The 20247-nt window shown below is 37.5% G+C and overlaps 1 protein-coding gene across 1 annotated transcript in view; it reads right to left on the bottom strand.

The window, feature by feature from the left end:
- Nucleotides 1-20247, bottom strand: part of IL6ST (interleukin 6 cytokine family signal transducer) — a 68687-nt gene that overhangs the window by 25620 nt on the left and 22820 nt on the right. The window contains exons 2-7 of the mRNA XM_069556512.1: nt 18229-18307; nt 10600-10905; nt 9609-9729; nt 4598-4764; nt 3919-4073; nt 501-660 (exon numbers count right to left, since the gene is read on the bottom strand). Of these exons, the coding sequence (XP_069412613.1) occupies nt 501-660; nt 3919-4073; nt 4598-4764; nt 9609-9729; nt 10600-10905; nt 18229-18292 (973 nt within the window). The 5' untranslated portion in view covers nt 18293-18307. The remainder of the gene's footprint in view (nt 1-500; nt 661-3918; nt 4074-4597; nt 4765-9608; nt 9730-10599; nt 10906-18228; nt 18308-20247) is intronic.

Here is a 20247-nt window from a genome sequence, read left to right as displayed (position 1 = left end):
GCGAAGAGTCGGACACGACTGAGCGACTTCATTTTCACTTTTCACTTCCATGCATTGGAGAAGGAAATGGCAACCCACTGCAGTGCTCTTGCCTGGAGAATCCCAGGGACGGGGGAGCCTGGTGGGCTGCCGCCGCTGGGGTCGCACAGAGTCAGACACGACGGAAGTGACTTAGCAGTATGATTTTAAAGATTCAGGATATGATCCTCTAGTTAGAGATATTTTGAGACTACTCTCCTTTAATAAAATGTTCTAGATTTACCAACTATTAATGATTTTCTCATTGTATCTAAGACACCATTCCACAATTTCCTTTAATTATATTAGATTTGTACTATCAATAATGTATATTAAATTTTACATCTTAAGATCCTTTAAAAAGTATAAAATATCAGTTTGAATAAAATGTTCATAAAAGATGCAATGAAGTCTATATTATTAAAAGCAGATAAAATATATAGTCAAAATTCAATTTTTTCTTCATATATTTATTTACTTACTATCTTCATATGTGATACCACTTGCTTCTTCACTCCAGTCACTCCAATATCCTTTACCATCTTCCTTCATACAACGAATCCTAAACACATATTCTGTAAAAGGTTTAAGGTCCTGAACAGTGAATGAAGATCGGGTAGATGATGTATCTTCAGGAGGAACCTGAAAACAAAGCAAATTGACCAACAAAAAATCCCGAGGTATTTATTACACATCTTCTAAGCTGCCTAATATTTAGAAGCTAATTAATGAAACAAGCCTAATAACTAATGAAAAAAAGACTAATTTGACTCAAGCTCTGCAGAGAAATAAATCAAAGTGAAAAAAGCACTCAAAATTAGTAAAACTTAACAGGTTTGGGAAATATGGAAACAACTATTATTAATCTTCTCATCCTTTTTTTATTTCTTTCTTCTATGCTCCTATAACACTCATGGTCTTAACAGGAAAAAGAGAAATTCCAATTAAAATTTAATTCAAGGAGGGTTTACTAAGGGAAATATGAGCAGAGTGTAGGAAACCTTATTAGATAGTATAGGCAGTACTCTTTGGGCTTAGTGGTGTTACCACCTTTAGAATCTAAGGGAAGAGGGGTGGTACCAGAACCTGGAAGAACAGGGTCACAAAGGGTTAACTTGAGAGAAGTAGTGACTTTAGGTTGAGACAGGAAAGCTTTATGGAGGAAGCAGCGCAAAAAAATATGCTGATCTCACTTCTCTCTCCTCCCTCTTGCCAAGACCCCGCCACAACCAACAGATACAATCCATACAGGTCTGCATCCCAAGACAAAGAGTAGGTGAAGAAGGGTAGAATATAAATCTAGAGGGGCAAAAAGGAAGATATCCAGCCCAATTATGAAAAACAAAAGCTATCTTTGTAGATAAACTTGGTTTTCAGAAAAAAAAGAGCAGACTAAACATAGATTTAGTGACTTCCCTGGTGGCTCAGGCAGTAAAGCGTCTGCCTACAATGCAGGAGACCCAGGTTCGATCCTTAGGTCAGGAGGATCCCCTGGAGAAGGAAATTGCAACCTACTCCACTACTCTTGCCTGGAGAATTTCATGGATAGAGGATCCTGGCAGGCCCCAGTCCATGGGGTCGCAAAGAGTAGGACACAACTGAGCGACTTCACTTCACTTCAAACATAGATAAAAGGTTCTTTCTACCACTCTGAGATTTCAATATTGAATACAAAATGTGTCAGTCTTTTTTCTACAAGTGAATTAAGATACTATGATATTGAAAAAATTCTGAAGAACTTCTGGTATGTATCTTCTCTGTACAATCCTCATGTACAACATGAAGCATTAATCCACTTTAGTTTGTTGCTTTTTCTGATTGTATTCCGAGTCCATGTGGAATAGAGGACAGAAGCAGGAAGGTCACGGGCTCAATTCCCTTTGGAGCTCAGAGAAACAAAGCAAACGCATACTGTTAATGATAAATGGAGTTATAACAGAGAGTAGTATGCAGATCTCAATGCTATGATGATAACCTTTTAAATTAAAAGCTCCTAGTATTTCTTCTGCTTATAACATCATCTTTAGGTGGTGGTGGTGGTATTCAGTCACTAAGTCAGATCCGACTCTTTGCAACCCCACGGGCTGCAGCATGCCAGGCTTCCCTGTCCTTCACTATCTCCTGAAGTTTGCTCAAATTCATGTCCACTAAGTCAATGAAGCCATCCAACCATCTCATCCTCTGTTACCACTTTCTCCTCCTGCCCTCAATCTTTCCTAGCATTAGGGTCTTTTCCAGTGATTTGGCTCTTCACATCAGGTGGCCAAAATACTGAAGCTTCACCTTCAGCATCAGTCCTTCCAATGAATATTCAGGGTTGAGTTCCTTTAGGATTGACTGGTTTCATCTCCTTGCAGTTCAAGGGACTCTCAAGAGTCTTCTCCAGCACTATAGTTTGAAAGGATCAATACTTGGGTGCTCAGTGCTCTTTTATGGTCCAACTCTTATATCTGTTATGTGACTAGTGGAAAAACTATAGCTTTGATTAGATGGACCTTTGTTAGCAAAATGATGTCTCTGCTTTTTAATACACTGTCTAGGTTTGTGACAGCTTTTCTTCCAAAGAGCAAGTGTCTTTTAATTTCATGGCTGCAGTCACCATCCACAGTGATTTTGGAGCCCAAGAAAATAAAATCTGCTGTTTCTATTTTTTCCATCTGTTTGCCATGAAGTGATATGACCAGATGCCATGATCTTAGGCTTTTGAATGCTGAGTTTTAAGCCAGCTAGTTCACTCTTCTTTTTCACCTTCATCAACAGGCTCTTAAGTTCCTCTTCAATTTCTGCCATTAGGGTGGTATTATCTGCATATCTGAGGTTGTTGGTATTTCTCCCAGCAATCTTGATTTCAGTTGGTGACGCACCCAGTCCAGCATTTCACATGATGTGAAAGAAGTTAAAAGTAAAGTGTTAGTTGCTCAGTCGTGTCCAGCTTTGTGATCCCACAGACTACAACCTATCAGGCTCTTCTGTCTATGGAATTCTCCAGGCAAGAATACTGGAGTGGGTTGCCATTCCCTTCTCCAGGGTATCTTCCTGACCCAGGGATTGAACCTGAGTCTGCTGTACTGCAAGCAGATTCTTTACCATCTGAGCCACCAGGGAAGCTCACATGATGTACTCTGCATGTTAAGTTAAATAGGCAGGGTGACAATATATAGCCTTGACGTAGTCCTTTCCAAATTTTGAACCAGTCCATTATTCCATGTTCAGTTCTAACTGCTGCTTCTTGACCTGCATACAGGCTTCTCAGGAGGCAGGTAAGGTATTCCCATCTCTTTAAGAATTTTCCAGTTTGTTGTAAATTTGGGTATACAGTCCTTTTATTTTTCAATCTTATAATCCGTCTATTTTATGGGTTGGCAAACTTTCTATAAAGGGCTAGACTGTAAATACTTTAGGCTGTGGGCCAAATGGTCTCTGTTGCAGTTATTCAACTCTTTCTATGTAGCACAAAAATCATCAGAAAGAATACGTAAACGAATGTTTGTGGCTGTGTTCCAATACAACTTTATTTACAAAAACAGATGACAGGCTGAATTTGGCCTGCAGATGTAGTTTGTTAATGCCTGCTCGACCTTACCCCTATAATCTCTTCATTTTCACTCCTCTACCTAATCTGCTCCTGTTATCTGTGGTCCTTTCACCTCTCACCAAAAATGCTACTCCCTCTCATTCTGCATCACTTCCATATTTCACTTAAAATCTACTGTGCTGAGCAAAATTGTATTCTCTGTCTGGATGTCTTCCTATTGGTCCTTGCTTGAAATACAGATCTAGAAGTGTCAAGCAAACTACTTCACATAACCAGAAATTTAAGACATTCAGAAAATGCCTGAGACTTTTAGGTTAGTGGGTTAAGGACAAGACTATTTGAATAAACAGTAACTTTCAATTTACCTGGTTCCAAGTTGAGGCATCTTTGGTCCTATATTGAATGTCATATTTCAGAGTTATAAAACTCTTAAAACGTGAGTCAGTCCATGTCAATTTTAAAATACTAGACAGTTCCTTTGAGCTGTTGACTGATAAAATATGTGGTGGATTGAGCTTCACTGAAAAATAAAAAAGATCCTAATGTTTACCATGGTTTACTTTTATAATTTCTTACAAAGTCCAATATACTCTTTATATTTTATTTCATAATATGCATTTATTCTCACCAAATGAACAAATCCGTCTAAAAAAATGCTATACCATACTACTATACTGGAAGGAAAAGGTTCTTAAAGAAATTCTAGTTCTTTTCCTTGTCAATTTATTACTTTTGATAATATTTTCAGGTCCAGATATTAAAAGTTAAATAGTGATGACATATGGAATTTAAAAAGAGTATAAAAATGAGCATATACACTATGACTATAATGCTATAAGATGTTTGATATCTGAATAGATATCAGAGATAATATTAAAAGCAGCTGCCAGTGTGGTTGGATTATGGATATTTTTCTTTTTCCAAACTATTTTTAATGTTGTTGATAAAGTTAATTTGCAGAAGTCACTAAGAAAATAAATGCTTATTATTTTCTATTAATTAAACTCAAAACTAATAAATTCTCAAATTTAGGTTTATAAGTACCTTTATCTATAGGATCAAAATTGATATGATCTGAGGCAACCTTCCCAAGGGCATTCTCTGCTTCTACCCAGACTTCAATGTTGACAAAATACACAGGAGGATAATCAACAGTGCATGAGGTGGGGGTGTCACGTTTTGCTTTACAATCATCAAACTTCTCTGTTGCCCTAAATACAAAAATGGTAAAGTCAGTCATTAAAAGATTTGAATAAATTAAGAGTGAAAAGGGTTACTTGAAAAGAGTTTGATGAGACCCAGATTATCATACCTTAGAAAAAACAAGTTAATTTCAATAAGTTTAAAACAAACTATTGAACACTAGAAACAAAATTTGTTAGAATTCACCTGTTTTTCTTTAAAACTGAGTTTGATCTATATCTTAAAACACAAGATTATTTTCAAAATTTTATTCCAAGAATATATTTAGAATCTTATGCTCTAACCCAATGACCCTTCTCCAAAACTTATTAGTGATATTAGTCCTGTTTTTTTCCTTTCCTTGAACAGAACCTTTACAGTATTAGCAATGTCTTTCTTTAAGCACAGTATGCTTTTTCAAAACACAATATGCTATGAGGTGATAGAGCAGGTATAGAATTTCTATCCTTCCAGAAAATTCCCTCAGTCCCTTTCCAACCACTAAACCACTTTCTAATTTCTATTACCATAGAAAGTTTCAAGTGATATGACTAAATTTACTCACATACATTTAAATCATGCATCAATTAAGAATATATATGCATATATACATATACATATATATATATATATATATATATATATATATATGCGCTGTTTTTTAAAATAGAAGGATAAATCAAAACCAAACCAAAACGGGTAACCTTTGGAAGGAGGGGGTAAATAAGGTAAAGGAGACAGGGAATGGAGACTTCTATAAACATACTTTGTCTTAGAAATTTGTGTGGATTAATTTATTACTGTATACAATGAAGAAAATTCTTAAAAACCACAAGCAAAATGAAACAGCTCAAAGAAAGGAGATATAGATGTTAGATGAATTAACTAAAAACATATAGTCTGGATTTTAAATTGGAAATACCAGTACGAGTTCATGATGTATTTTATCTTAAAAACATTTTTTGTTCTTTACACTAAAAAAGCCTAGAAACAACAACCCAGTAGCAATAAGCTACCCAACACCCAGACTACAGTCTCTAAATTATATTCCACACAAGTGGAACCATGACTACTTGGGAATTGGTTGATTCTAGGTCTGGAACAGAAAACATATTAAGATGAACCTGGAACATCATGTCACTTCAGGAATCAGGAAGCTATCAAAGAACTCATGAAGTTGTGTCAAAAGGATAAGCCAATCTGAAAAGTTCCCACTAAGATGGGACAACTTAAGTATTAAGAACAGTAACTGTAATAGATTAAAACACATCAAATCAAGAATTCCCAATGGTCCAGTAGCTAAGACTCTGCGCTCCCAATGCAGGTGGTCAGGGTTTCACCCCGATCTGGGAACTAAATACCACATGCCGCCACTAAGAGTTCGCATGTTGCAACTAAAGAACCTGAATGATGCAAAGAAAATCAAAGACCCTGCATGCTGCACCTAAGACCTGGCGCAGCCAAATAAATAAATAACAAGACATCAAATGTTTAAATATGAATTCATAATGAGGAGAAAAATCTCTTATATCTACCTTTGGAAGATGCTAGGGACTAATTAATTAATGATGTAAATGTTCAAGTGATTAAGGGTGGAAGTATATGGATGTCTCTAACTCACTCTGAAATTCATTAAAATGAGATGGGTTGGTAGATGGGAGACAAGTACAGTAAAATGTTAACTGTAGAATCTAGGTAATGAGTACATATAAATGTTCACTGTAAAATTCCTTCAACTTTTCTTTACATTTGAAAAACTAAGCGGAAATTCTGTTAGTACCTGAAACCACTGCTCAAATTTTAATATAAGAAAAACAAAAACAAACACCATATGGTCATTCCTAGTGAAAATACATATAACTCCTATGGATTATTTTTTTGGGGGGGAAAACTGATTAAATGTCTAGATCTAATAGCAAATTTCAGTAAATAAAGGGACAGAGGAATGTGTTAAATGATGTAAACCCATTATTTTAACAACTGAACTGCAAAGAAAGAAGGTAGAACCTATGGTTAAGAGAGACAAGATATGTGAATTGGCAATATATGGTGATTACTTAAATCTTGATTTGACAAGTGTAAAAATATATACATATATTCATGGAGTAACGGGCAAATTTGGCCTCGGAATGTGGAATGAAGCAGGGCAAAGACTTTTGCCAAGAAAATGCACTGGTCATAGCAAACACCCTCTTCCAACAACACAAGAGAAGACTCTACACATGGACATCACCAGATGGTCAACAGCGAAATCAGACTGATTATATTCTTTGAAGCCAAAGATGGGGAAGCTCTATACAATCAACAAAAACAAGACTAGGAGCTGACTGTGGCTCAGATCATGAAATCCTTATTACTAAATTCAGACTTAAATTGAAGAAAGTAGAGAAAACCGCTAAACCATTCAGGTATGACCTAAATCAAATCCTTTATGATTATACTGTGGAAGTGAGAAATAGATTTAAGGGCCTAGATCTGATAGAGTGCCTGATGAACTACGGGATGAGGGTCGTGACACTGTATAGGAGATGGGGATCAAGACCATCCCCATGGAAAAGAAATGCAAAAAAGCAAAATGGCTGTCTGGGGAGGCCTTACAAATAGCTGTGAAAAGAAGAGAGGTGAAAAGCAAAGGAGAAAAGGAAAGATATAAGCATCTGAATGCAGAGTTCCAGAGAAGAACAAGAAGAGATAAGAAAGCCTTCTTCAGCGATCAATGCAAAGAAATGGAGGAAAACAACAGAATGGGAAAGACTAGAGATCTCTTCAAGAAAATTAGAGATACCAAGGGAACATTTCATGCAAAGATGGGCTCGATAAAGGACAGAAATGGTATGGACCTAACAGAAGCAGAAGATATTAAGAAGAGGTGGCAAGAATACACAGAAGAACTGTACAAAAAAGATCTTCACGACCCAGATAATCATGATGGTGTGATCACTCATCCAGAGCCAGACATCCTGGAATGCGAACTCAAGTGGGCCTTAGAAAGCATCACTACAAACAAAGCTAGTGGAGGTGATGGAATTCCAGTTGAGCTGTTTCAAATCCTGGAAGATGATGCTGTGAAAGTGCTGCACTCAATATGCCAGCAAATTTGGAAAACTTAGCAGTGGCCACAGGACTGGAAAAGGTCAGTTTTCATTCCAGTCCCAAAGAAAGGCAATGCCAAAGAATGCTCAAACTACCGCACAATTGCACTCATCTCACACACTAGCAAAATAATGCTCAAGATTCCCCAAGCCAGGCTTCAGCAATAAATGAATCGTGAACTTCCAGATGTTCGAGCTGGTTTTAGAAAAGGCAGGGGAACCAGAGATCAAATTGCCAACATCCGCTGGATCATGGAAAAAGCAAGAGAGTTCCAGAAAAACATCTATTTCTGCTTTATTGACTATACCAAAGCCTTTGACTGTGTGGATCACAATAAACAGGAAAATTCTGAAAGAGATGGGAATACCAGACCACCTGACCTGCCTCTTGAGAGATCTGTATGCAGGTCAGGAAGCAACAGTTAGAACTGGACATGGAAAAACAGACTGGTTCCAAATAGGAAGAGGAGTACGTCAAGGCTGTATATTGTCACCCTGCTTATTTAACTTATATGCAGAGTACATCATGAGAAATGCTGGACTGGAAGAAACACAAGCTGGAATCAAGATTGCCAGGAGAAATATCAATCACCTCAGATATGCAGATGATACCACCCTTATGGCAGAAAGTGAAGAGGAACTAAAAAGCCTCTTGATGAAAGTCAAAGTGGAGAGTGAAAAAGTTGGCTTAAAGCTCAACATTCAGAAAACAAAGATCATGGCATCCGGTCCCATCACTTCATGGGAAATAGATGGGGAAACAGTGGAAACAGTGTTAGACCTTTTTTTTTTTTTTTGGCTCCAAGATCACTGCAGATGGTGACTGCAGCCATGAAACTAAAAGACGCTTACTCCTGGAAGAAAAGTTATGACCAACCTAGAGAGCATATTCAAAAGCAGAGACATTACTTTGCTGACTAAGATTCGTCTAGTCAAGGCTACAGTTGTTCCAGTAGTCATGTATGGATGTGAGAGTTGGACTGTGAAGAAGGCTGAGCACTGAAGAATTGATGCTTTTGAACTGTGGTATTGGAGAAGACTCCTGAGAGTCCCTTGGACTGCAAGGAGATCCCACCAGTCCATTCTGAAGGAGATCAGCCCTGGGATTTCTTTGGAAGGAATGATGCTAAAGCTGAAACTCCAGTACTTTGGTCACCTCATGCGAAGAGTTGACTCATTGGAAAAGACTCTGATGCTGGGAGGGATTGGGGGCAGGAGGAGAAGGGGACGACAGAGGATGAGATGGCTGGATGGCATCACTGACTCGATGGATGTGAGTCTGAGCGAACTCTGGGAGTTGGTGATGGACAGGGAGGCCTGGCATGTTGCGATTCATGGGGTCACAAAGAGTCAGACACGACTGAGCGACTGAACTGAACTGAATCCATGAGACAACTGGGAAAATTTGAACAATAATTAAAAATGTAACAATATGAGAGTATTTTCAATTATATTTGGATTTTTTAAAAGTGTCCTTATCTTTTCCATTAAAGTACTAAAATATTTATTGATGAGATGATATGATGTCTATTTTTTAAAAACAATCTGAGTGTGGGGTATATATAAAGTAAGACTGGTAATGGGCTGATAATTATTGAAGCTTGGTGATGAGCATGAGGATTTCTTACACTATTCTTTCTATTTTCATGTTTCAGGTGTTCTAAAATAAAAAGTTAAATAAAACATTTAAAATTTTGCATTTAATAATACTACAAGATAAAAACTCTACCACAAAGGCAAACTTAATAAATTCAATGTACAAAAAATTTAAAATAACTTGCCACTCAGATTTTAAAGTGTAGTTTGTTTCCAGGTGTGTTTCCCTTCCAGGATCCCACTGACACATCATTTTCTTTCCTTCATTCACAATGCAACTCAAATTTTTAGGTTTTTCAGGAGGCACTAAAAGGGAAAAATAAGCAAATTTCAAAAAGCTTCATATTCACAGAAAGCATGCAATTTATATACTCCTCTAGACATTTAAGATAACCAAAATCAGACAGAAAAAAACAAAACCAAGAAAAGACATAATGAAATACTGGTGACTAAAACATTAATTTCTTTTCTATGTAAATTCAAACATTTTAGATAGTAACATACATTTTCTATCATACTTGTCATTACTAGGTACATTTCAAATTAACTTTCTACACAAAGTTTCAACTTTTATTTATAGCTGGAAAGCATTATCAACTGACTTTTCAAGTGTATTTTAGATAGAAGCAAAAATGATTCATTTATATCTCTCCCTTCCCAAACTCTGCTGGCGAGAAAGCAAACGCTAAAATTATAGTGTTAGTTGATCCACAAATTTGGCAATCCATTCTTGGATCATAGTAAATTTATTTGTCTACTTCAATATAAAAGGATCCTCCAGTATTGATTCACTTTCTTCAGATAGTTGCTTTACACTGCATTTTCTCCACAACTAAGGAATATTGAAAGTCACTATGAGCACAGTCACAGATTTCAACTCAACATTTTTGGTGGGTATCTCTTGTCAAAATGTTTTTCTAGAAAGCTGACAGGTGCTTGACTTTCAGGAAAAATATTAAACTTGTGTTACTCCTTAGGCTTCTATATATTTGTAATGCAAATGCAATTCTACTCCTAAGCTTATTTTTTTCTTAAACGTTAAAAAGAAAAAACAGTCCAAAACTCATTGAGCTGACAGTTACTGCATTTCAAAAAGACCAAAAGACAATGGACATTAAAGATGTAATTCAACAGTCATGACAAAGTCTGAAATAATAAAAGTAAAACAAAACTTACAGCCTGAAATGATTCTGATTCCATAAACACTCCGATTAATCTGTCCAAACATACGAATGTTGCAAGTGAGCAGAGCATTTATTAAAGTTATATTTGGAAATGTGACACTAGATGCTGTTCTGTTTATGACAGCATATTGTTCATAAGGAACAGTAACACGGCCTGTTTTCCAGAAAATTTCATTAGCAGTCACATGATAATCATTCATACATTTTTCTTTTAGCACACAAACTGCCGTGAAATTCGAACCAAGTTGTACAACTGAAGATTCAGGGTGGATATGAGCACATGGAACTATAAGTTCACCTGGAAAGGAATAATAACAGAAAATGTAAGAATAGACTGAATTTTTCTGGTACAAAATGTCGTTCTATATCAGTACAGTTTCTCTATCATCATTAAAATATCTCTAAAGACATAGAAAAAGAAGAAACACAGTGAAAGTTAGTATCAACAGAATTTAATGTCTAAATTTGAAAAGAATTATACTGATTACGTGGCAGATGGAGCTGGATTTTACAAAAAAAAAAAAAAACCTATGCAAATTTCAGCCCTTTTTATAACATTCTACTTTGCTTTAGGAAATAGTTTGCCTGCAGGGTGATTCATATTTGCTCTACCACCAATTCTCTCAACTCACACCCAGTGTCTAAATAGACCCACCAGAAGACAGGGGATGGTCTCTGCTTCTTGCCAGTCCTGAATGCCTTTGAGGGTGCAGATGGGGACACACAAAGACAGTATGCGTTGTTCATATGTCAAAATCAAACAAAAAGTAAAGAGCAAGGGTGTAGCAAAATAAAAACAGGATGAGTAAAATAAGATGACCAAATACACTGGTTTTAACAATAAGTATATGGGATACAATCTCATATTAAAAAACAAAAAACCAAATTATATAAAAAAGTAAAATGCAACTACATGATTTTCCTATGACCTACTCCATGTTGATGACATGTAAACCCCTCTTTCTGACTCTAATTTTCTGTTTTCAGTGGCTTACAAGACATCCACTTGAGATATTTCATAAGTACTTTAAAATGAACATGTCTAAAATTATAAGTATCATAGTTTGTTTCAGTCGCTCAGTTGTGTCCGACTTTTTGTGACCCCATGGACTGCACCATGTCAGGCTTCCCTGTCCATCACCAACTCCCAGAATTTACTCAAACTCATGTCCATTGAGTCAGTGATGCCACCCAACAATCTCATCCTCTATTGTCCCCTTCTCCTCTCATCTTTAATCTTTCCCAGCATCAGGGTCTTTTCAAATGAGTCAGTTCTTGGCATCAGGTGGCCAAAGTATTGGAGTTTCAGCTTCAGCATCATTCCTTCCAATGAATATTCAGGACTGATTTCCTTTTGGATAGACTGGTTGGATCTCCTTGCAGTCTATGAGACTCTCAAGAGTTTTCTCCAACACCACACAGTTCAAAGGCATCAATTCTTTGGCGCTCAGCTTTCTTTACAATCCAACTCTCACATCGATACATGACTACTGGAAAATGACAGCTTTGACTAGATGGATCTTTGTTGGCAAAGTAATGTCTCTGCTTATTAATAAGCTGTCTAGCTTGGTCATAGCTTTTCTTCCAAGGAGCAAGCATCTTTTAATTTCATGGCTGCAAGTCACCATCTGCAGTGATTTTGGAGCCCCTGAAAATAAAGTCTGTCACTGTTTCCAATGTTTCCCCATCTATTTGCCCTGAAGTGATGGGACCGGATGCCATGATCTTAGTTTTCTGACTGTTGAGCTTTAAGCCAACTTCTTCACTCTCCTCTTTCACTTTCATCAACAGGTTCTTTAGTTCCTCTTCACTTTCTGCAATATCTGAAATTATTGGTATTTCTCCTGGCAATCTTGAGTCCAGCCTGTGCTTCCTCCAGCCCAGTGTTTCTCATGATGTAGTCTACATACAGGTTAAACAAGCAAGGTGACATAATACACCCTTGACATACTCCTTTCCCGATTTGGAACCAGTCTGTTGTCCATGTCCGGTTCTAATGCTTCTTGATCTGCATACAGATTGGTCAGGAGGCAGGTCAGGTGGTTTGGTATACCCTTCTCTTGAAGAATTTTCCAGTTTGTTGTGATCCACACGGTCAAAGGCTTTGGTATAGTCAATAAAGCAGAAATAGATGCTTTTCTGGAACTCTCTTGCCTTTTTGATGATTCAGCAGATGTTGGCAATTTGATCTCTGGTTCCTCTGCCTTTTCTAAAATGAGCTTGAACATTTGGAAGTTCTCAGTTCACGTACTGGTGAAGCCTGGCTTGGAGAATTTTGAGCATTACTTTGCTAACATCTGAGATGAGTGCAACTGTGCAGTAGTTTGAGCATTCTTTGGCACTGCTTTTCTTTGGGACTGGAATTAAAACTGACCTTTTCCAGTCCTGTGGCCACTGCTGAGTTTTCCAAATTTGCTGGCATATAGAGTGCAGCATCATCTTTCAGGATTTGAAATAGATGAACTGGAATTCCGTCACCTTTACTAGCTTTGTTCAAAGGGATGCTTCCTAAGACCCACTTGACTTCACATTCCAGGATGTCTGGCTCTAGGTGAGTGATCACATCATCATGATTATCTGGGTCGTGAAGCTCTTTTCTGTACAGTTCTTCTGTGCGTTCTTGCCACCTCTTTAATATCTTCTGCTTCTGTTAGGTCCATACCATTTCTGTCCTTTATTGTGCCCATCTTTGCATGAAAATTCCCTTAGTATCTCTAATTTTCTTGAAGAAATCTCTAGTCTTTTTCATTCTATTGTTTTCCTCTATTTCTTTGCATTGATCACTGAGGAAGGCTTTCTTATCTCTTCTTGCTATTCTTTGGAACTCTGCATTCAAATGGGTATATCTTTCCTTTTCTCCTTTGCCTTTCACTTCTCTTCTTTTCATACCTGTTTGTAAGGCCTCTTCAGACAAACATTTTGCCTTTTTGCACTTCTTTTTCTTGGGGATGGTCTTGATCAATGCCTCCTGTACCATGTCATGAACCTCCATTCACAGCTCTTCAAGCATTCTGTCTATCAGATCTAATCCGTTGAATCTATTTGTCACTTCCACTGTATAATTGTAAGGGATCTGATTTAGGTCATACCTGAAGGGTCTAGTGGTGTTCCATACTTTCTTCAATTTAAGTCTGAATTTGACAATAAGGAGTTCATGATCTCAGCCACAGTCAGCTCCCAGTCTTGTTTTTGCTGACTGTATAGAGCTTCTCCATGTTTGGCTGCAAAAAATATAATCAATCTGATTTTGCTATTGACCATCTGGTGATGTCCATGTGTAGAGTCTTCTCTTGTGTTGTTGGAAGAGGGTGTTTGCTATGACCAGGGCATTCTCTTGGCAAAACTCTGTTAGCCTTTGTCGTGCTTCATTTTGTATTGCAAGGCCAAAATTGCCTGTTACTCCAGGTGTTTCTTGACTTCCCCCTTTTGCATTCTAGTCCCCTATTATGAAAAGGACATTTTTTTTTTTAGTGTTAGTTCTAGAAGGTGTTGTAGGTCTTCATAAAACTGTTCAACTTCAGCTTCTTTAGTTACTGGTCGGGGCATAGACTATGTATCACAGTCCCTTCCAAACTTATTCTTTCTTCTTCTCACTTTCCTATTGCCGCTGAGACACTACTCCCATCCGGTCGCCTAGGCCAGATAACCTTGCAGTCCTCACTCTCTCATTTAGCCTCCTCCCACACTCTCTGGGTCTTTTTGTTTCTATATTCTTAGTATGTATAGCAACCTCTTCTCATCAACCCTACTTTGGCTGCTGGCACTCAGGCAATCACATTATACCACAATCTGACCTCCTTCTAGTTTATCTTAAACATACAGCTCCCAAAGTTACTGTTCAAAAATGATTATGCCATTTCCCTATTTTAAATTACTTAATGCCTACCTATTACCATCAAGATAAAATGCTCAATACTTGACATGATTCTATCCTTCTTCTCTATTCTCACTATCTAGAAACTTAAGGCAGCTTTCTTGAGTGAATGCCAATGGAATTTGAAGTTCTAACAGCTTTAATTTATTCACTTGGAAAATGAAGTTAATAATGACTATCTTGAAAGTTTCTTGCGATTAGATATTAGTTATGTAAAGAACCTACTACAATGCCTGGTCTTCAAAAGGCCTCCAATAGATGGTAGCCTGTCACCATTGCTTGGCTTCCCTGGTGTCTCAGTGGTGAAGAACCCACCTGCCAGTGCAGGAGATGCAGGTTTGCTCCTGGGTCAGGAGGATCCCCTGGAGAAGGAAATGGCAACCCACTCTAGTATTCTTGCCTGGAGAATCCCATGGACAGAAGAGCCTGGTGGGCTACCATCCCTGGCGTTACAAAAGAGCGACTAAACAACAACAAATCATCATTACTACTATTATCCAGAGACAAGTAATCTAGTCACACTGACTCTGGAAACGTCTCTCAGAGGTGACGGGTTCTAGCAGTTAAGATAAAAGATGTATAGAATCAGAGAATCAAAAAACTGATAACAACCTTGGAGAGAATTTACTTCAATCGTTTATTTTATAAAGAACGCTGAGATACTTTTATGGAGTAAACCTCAAATATCAGGCAGATTCTTCCAATTCTCAACTTGGTCCCAGGCTAGACTGCACAAAGGATAAAACTACTTTTAAAAACTAAACAATTAACTTCTTATTCCATATCTGTCATTATGCTCATAAGGCCCAGAGTGAAACTGTTTGTTTCAAAGCTTGTGCTGTGGCCTGTTTGTGTGGCCTTCCGTTACTGATGCATGGCTGTGGCACGTCCTAGCACACAAGCTCCTGTCAATGTCCATCCTGCGACAGAGTTACCCGGTGACAATGAGCAAGTCCTTAAAACCCCTCCAATCGCACTTTGTTCCTTGGTAAAATCATTCCTGTTTGACTTTCTCTTTAATAATGAGAGGGAACCTTACCTAGGAAATATACTTCAGAGTACTAAAGAACATGGGATATAGCCAGAGACTAAATAACAATTTTTAATCACACAGAATAAGAAATACTAGAAACAGGCAAATGTTCCAGTTTGCGAAATGAAGCACAGGCTCACTGAAACCATCCTGTGCCAAATGAAATCCACTTTTACAGGATTACTAGGCTGATTTTTGACTACTCTTGATCTATAGAAACAGATATTTCGTAACTTCAAACTAAAACATTTTCATTTGATTACCTACATATAAAAAAATCACTGACTAAAAAAAGTCAATGAGAGGGAGGCTAAAGGAGTATGGCTGAAGTGCCTCCCCTCAAACCTTGGGGCAGACTGTACTTTCCAAAGAAGGTCATGCTTATAAATGCATCCTATTCAACATGCTCATCTTACAAAGTGACTAATACTCCTCCAAAGAAATGAGGTCCATGTTTCCCTTTTGCTCTCAGATCTTTAAGGGTGCTTATGCCTGCCCCAGCCAACAGAGTGTGCTAAATGACTTCCAAAGCTAGATCACAAAAAAATACAACTCCTGACTAGCTCTCTTTTTCTCTTGCGACATTTGCCATGGAACCCAGCCACATGTAAGCAAGCCAAGGCCGCAAGGACAGACCACATGTGGTGTTTTAGCTAAGAGCCCCAAAGCCCTGAATCTACAGCCATCATCAACACCAGACATAATAAGTGAATGAGACTTCAGATGACTCTAGCTACTCAGCACTGAATATTCTAGCTGAGGGCCCAGATATCACAGGGAAAAGGAGAATCTCTGTGTCTGACTGAGCCAGTCACACATAAACCATGAGAAATAATAAGTAATGCCATTTTAAGGTATGAAGCTTTAGAGTAAGCTGTCTGGCAGCAACAGATAATATAGTCCTGTTATTTTCAACCTTTTTATCAACAACTTAGGGGGAAAACAGACACACACACTTGTCAAATCAGCAAAAGATTATAATGGATTGCCAATAATTTGGATAATGTCAGGATTCAAAATTATGCTGAAGGACTAGACTGATAGGCTAATAAATCTGGCAAAATCATCTTCTATTTAGGTTGATAAATAAATATAGAGTGAAGGGGAAATGGCTTTAAAGTAATTGACGTGAAAACAATCTGAGAATTTTCAGTGACTGGTAGGTAGATGGCTTAACATTAAACTACAGTGTATCTTAACTGGCAAAAAATTATGCTGCTTTAATAAAAATGATCCTTCAAAAGTAACTAATAAAATCACTATACTCAGAATATGTCGAGTTCTGATATATTTTTTTCCTTAAGTGCATTTTATTCAAACCTTAATAATAAATATATTATTACATTCCTTTTTATAAAGTGTACTATGGGCAGGTACTGCCCAAATGCCTTCTGTGTATTAACTCATTTAAATCTCACAATAACCCTAGAAGTTAGAGACATTACTATCCCCATCTTACAGATCATGAAACCGAGACACAAATTAAGTGACTGGCTAAAGTTTCACTGTTGTTAACTAGAATTAAGTAGGATGGTGAGGTGAAGGTGAGGTGAAGTCGCTCAGTAGTGTCCGAGTCTTTGGGACCCCATAGATTGTCAGGCTTCTCCACCTATGGGATTTTCCAGGCAAGAGTACTAGAGTGGGTTGCCATTTCTTTCCCCAGAGGATCTTCCCAACCCAGGGATCGAACCCGGGTCTCCCACATTGTAGGCAGACGCTTTACCGTCTGAGCCATATGATATGAAAAATCAAGGGAAGAGTCAGGAGGGTAATCAGTGCATACAGATTGGAAGTCAAATCCGACAAAGAATAATTAGGATAACTAGGTAAATTTAATTTGGGCAAGAGAGGGGTTAGAAAGCATTCCTTCAATACTTGAAGACTTGAACAGTGGAAAAGGAAAGTGGATCTACAATAGAAGGATTTTTAAGGTTAATGAGAAAAAGTTACAAGGAAGAAAATTTGGGTTTAAGACTAAGGAAAGACTTTTAAATGAGAAAAAATTTCAGCCTAAGGTTTGTATCATTTCCAGTGTTTAAAAAGAGGCTGCATTCTTGAATTTAAAGAGGGTTTGACTTAGAGCAATACTTCTCAAATTATCTGGGGTAAAGGATCAGTTTAGGTTTTATTCACCCAATCCTTTACAGACATACACTTTTGTTTTATATTATGTTTGATGAGGCAAGTCCATTGATCACATGCTTGGATATCATGGCTATGCCAAATTGTTAAAAGCATTTCTAAACATTTATTCTTAATTTCTGTACTCATCTCATTATGGACCAATAACAACCAGTTCTCAGGCTGTGGACCAGTTGGAGCAGTATTGCTCTAGGTAATCTTTCTTCTGGTATCACAATCTCACTTCTGCTCAGTGACATCTTTGCCTATTAAGGAGTGAAGTGCTAAAAGTTAACAAACCTGATTCTGTTTCTTTATTTAAAAAAAATAAACAAAATCCCCCTTTTTCCTTCTCAATATTAAACTTACTATTAGTACAGCTGAACAAGATTTAGGATTACTGAGTGCTTCAACTCAAATTATACAAATTATAATTTGTCAAGAGCATTTTAACTTGAGTCCATTTTTAAGGCAACATCGTTCTTTCAATAATGATCCTAAAGAATAAATATGTAAGCATAATTATATAATTATTCAGTAATATACAAACCTAATTTATGGGATTGGGAGGTAGGATATCTCATGAACCTTACCTATAGATTCAGTGGTGAGGAAAATAAACAAGGCTTGCACTATCCAAGTTTGCAATGTGAACATCTTGCATAGATATTTCTGTAAAAGACACATGCAATATTATTTTAAATATTTTTACTCTTACCATGCATAATAAAGACACAAGTTCTAAAGCTCTTTTGTTTCCATTGTATAGTTGTTTTCTAAAAGGTGGTAAAATTCTTGTGAGAATGCAGAAAACAAACTGAACTCTTCAGAATATTTTTCTTTATTCCCCCTAATGTTATGCCTACATAAAATACAGCTGGGAAACATACTTTATACTTTGGTGGTTTTAGTCACTAAGTCATGTCCAACTCTTGTGACCCCACGGACTGGAGCCCACCAGGCTCCTGTGTCCATGAGATTTCCCAGGCAAGAATACTGGAGTGGGTTGCCATTTCCTTCTCCAGAGGATCTTCTGGACCCAGGGATTAAACCCAGGTCTGCATTGCAGGCAGATTCTTTACTGACTAAGCCACCAGGGAAGCCCAATTTATACTTTAAGGTCAATTAAAAGAGCAATCCTGTTTCTATATTATGAAGTCTTACACTGCTAGTAAATACTCTGTGAGACTGAAGAGTTCAGAGAGACAAATTTCTACATGGCAAAACCTCACCATTGGCAAGTTCAAAAGATAATAGCCAAATAGGAAAAAAAGAAGCTTGTAATTCATAGTCTGACCAAAATTATCCCAATATATGAAGAATGCCTACAAATCACTACAGAAGTCCAACACCTCACCTTCCCTGTTTAGAAGACAACATGCAAGATGAGCCAAACAGGCATTTTATAGAGAAGGAAACACAAGTAACTCAAACATATGAAATGATACTTTCAACCTCACTCATAACTAGATACAAATTAAAACAAGCCTGATAGGAATGTAAGATGATACACACACTTTGGAAAACAATTTCGCAGTTCTTTACGAATTAAAAGCACATCATAAGACTTAGCATTTCCACTCCTAATAATGTATCCAAGAGAAATAAAAATAAATGTCCATATGAAAACTTATATCCAAACCTACAGCAGTTTTGCTTATAATAGCCCCAAACTAGAAACAATCCAAATGTCAATCAACTAGTGAAAGGATAAACAAATATCCAAACAGCAGTATATCCATACAATAGAATACTACTCAGCAATAAAAGGGGATAAACTAGTGATACAGGAAAGAGCATGAACAAATCTCAAAAGCACTATGTTGAATGAAAGAAGCCATACAAAACAGGCTATATTCCAAATAGGGAAAGGGTACGTCAAGACTATATATTGTCACCCTGCTTATTTAACTTATATGCAGAGTACATCATGAGAAACGCTGGGCTGGATGAAGTACAAGCTGGGATCAAGATTGCTGGGAGAAATACCAATAACCTCAGATATACAGATGACACCACCTTTATGGCAGAAAGCGAAGAACTAAAGAGCCTCTTGATGAAAGTGAAAAAGGAGTGAAAAAGTTGGCTTAAAGCTCAACATTCAGAAAACTAAGATCATGGCATCTGGTCCCATCACTTCATGGAAATAGACGGGGAAACAGTGGAAACAGCGTCAGACTTTATTTGTTTTGGCTCCAAGATCACTGCAGATGGTGACTGCAGCCATGAAATTAAAAGATGCTTACTCCTTGAAAGGAAAGTTATGAGCAAACTAGTTAGCATATTCAAAAGCAGAGATATTACTTTGCCAACAAACGTCCGTCTAGTCAAGGCTATGGTTTTTCCAGGGGTCATGTATGGATGTGAGAGTTGGACTGTGAAGAAAGCTGAGCGCCTAAGAATTGATGCTTTTGAACTGTGGTGCTGGAGATGACTCTTGAGAGTCCCTTGGACTGCAAGGAGATCCAACCAGTCCATTCCGAAGGAGATCAGCCCTGGGATTTCTTTGGAAGGAATGATGCTAAAGCTGAAACTCCAGTACTTTGGCTACATCATGTGAAGAGTTGACTCATCGGAAAAGACTCTGATGCTGGGAGGGATTGGGGGCAGGA

Source organism: Ovis canadensis, chromosome 16 (assembly GCF_042477335.2).
Source record: "Ovis canadensis isolate MfBH-ARS-UI-01 breed Bighorn chromosome 16, ARS-UI_OviCan_v2, whole genome shotgun sequence".
In the NCBI taxonomy this organism is placed as follows: Eukaryota; Metazoa; Chordata; class Mammalia; order Artiodactyla; family Bovidae; genus Ovis; species Ovis canadensis.
This window is presented reverse-complemented; position numbering and strand designations above follow the sequence as displayed.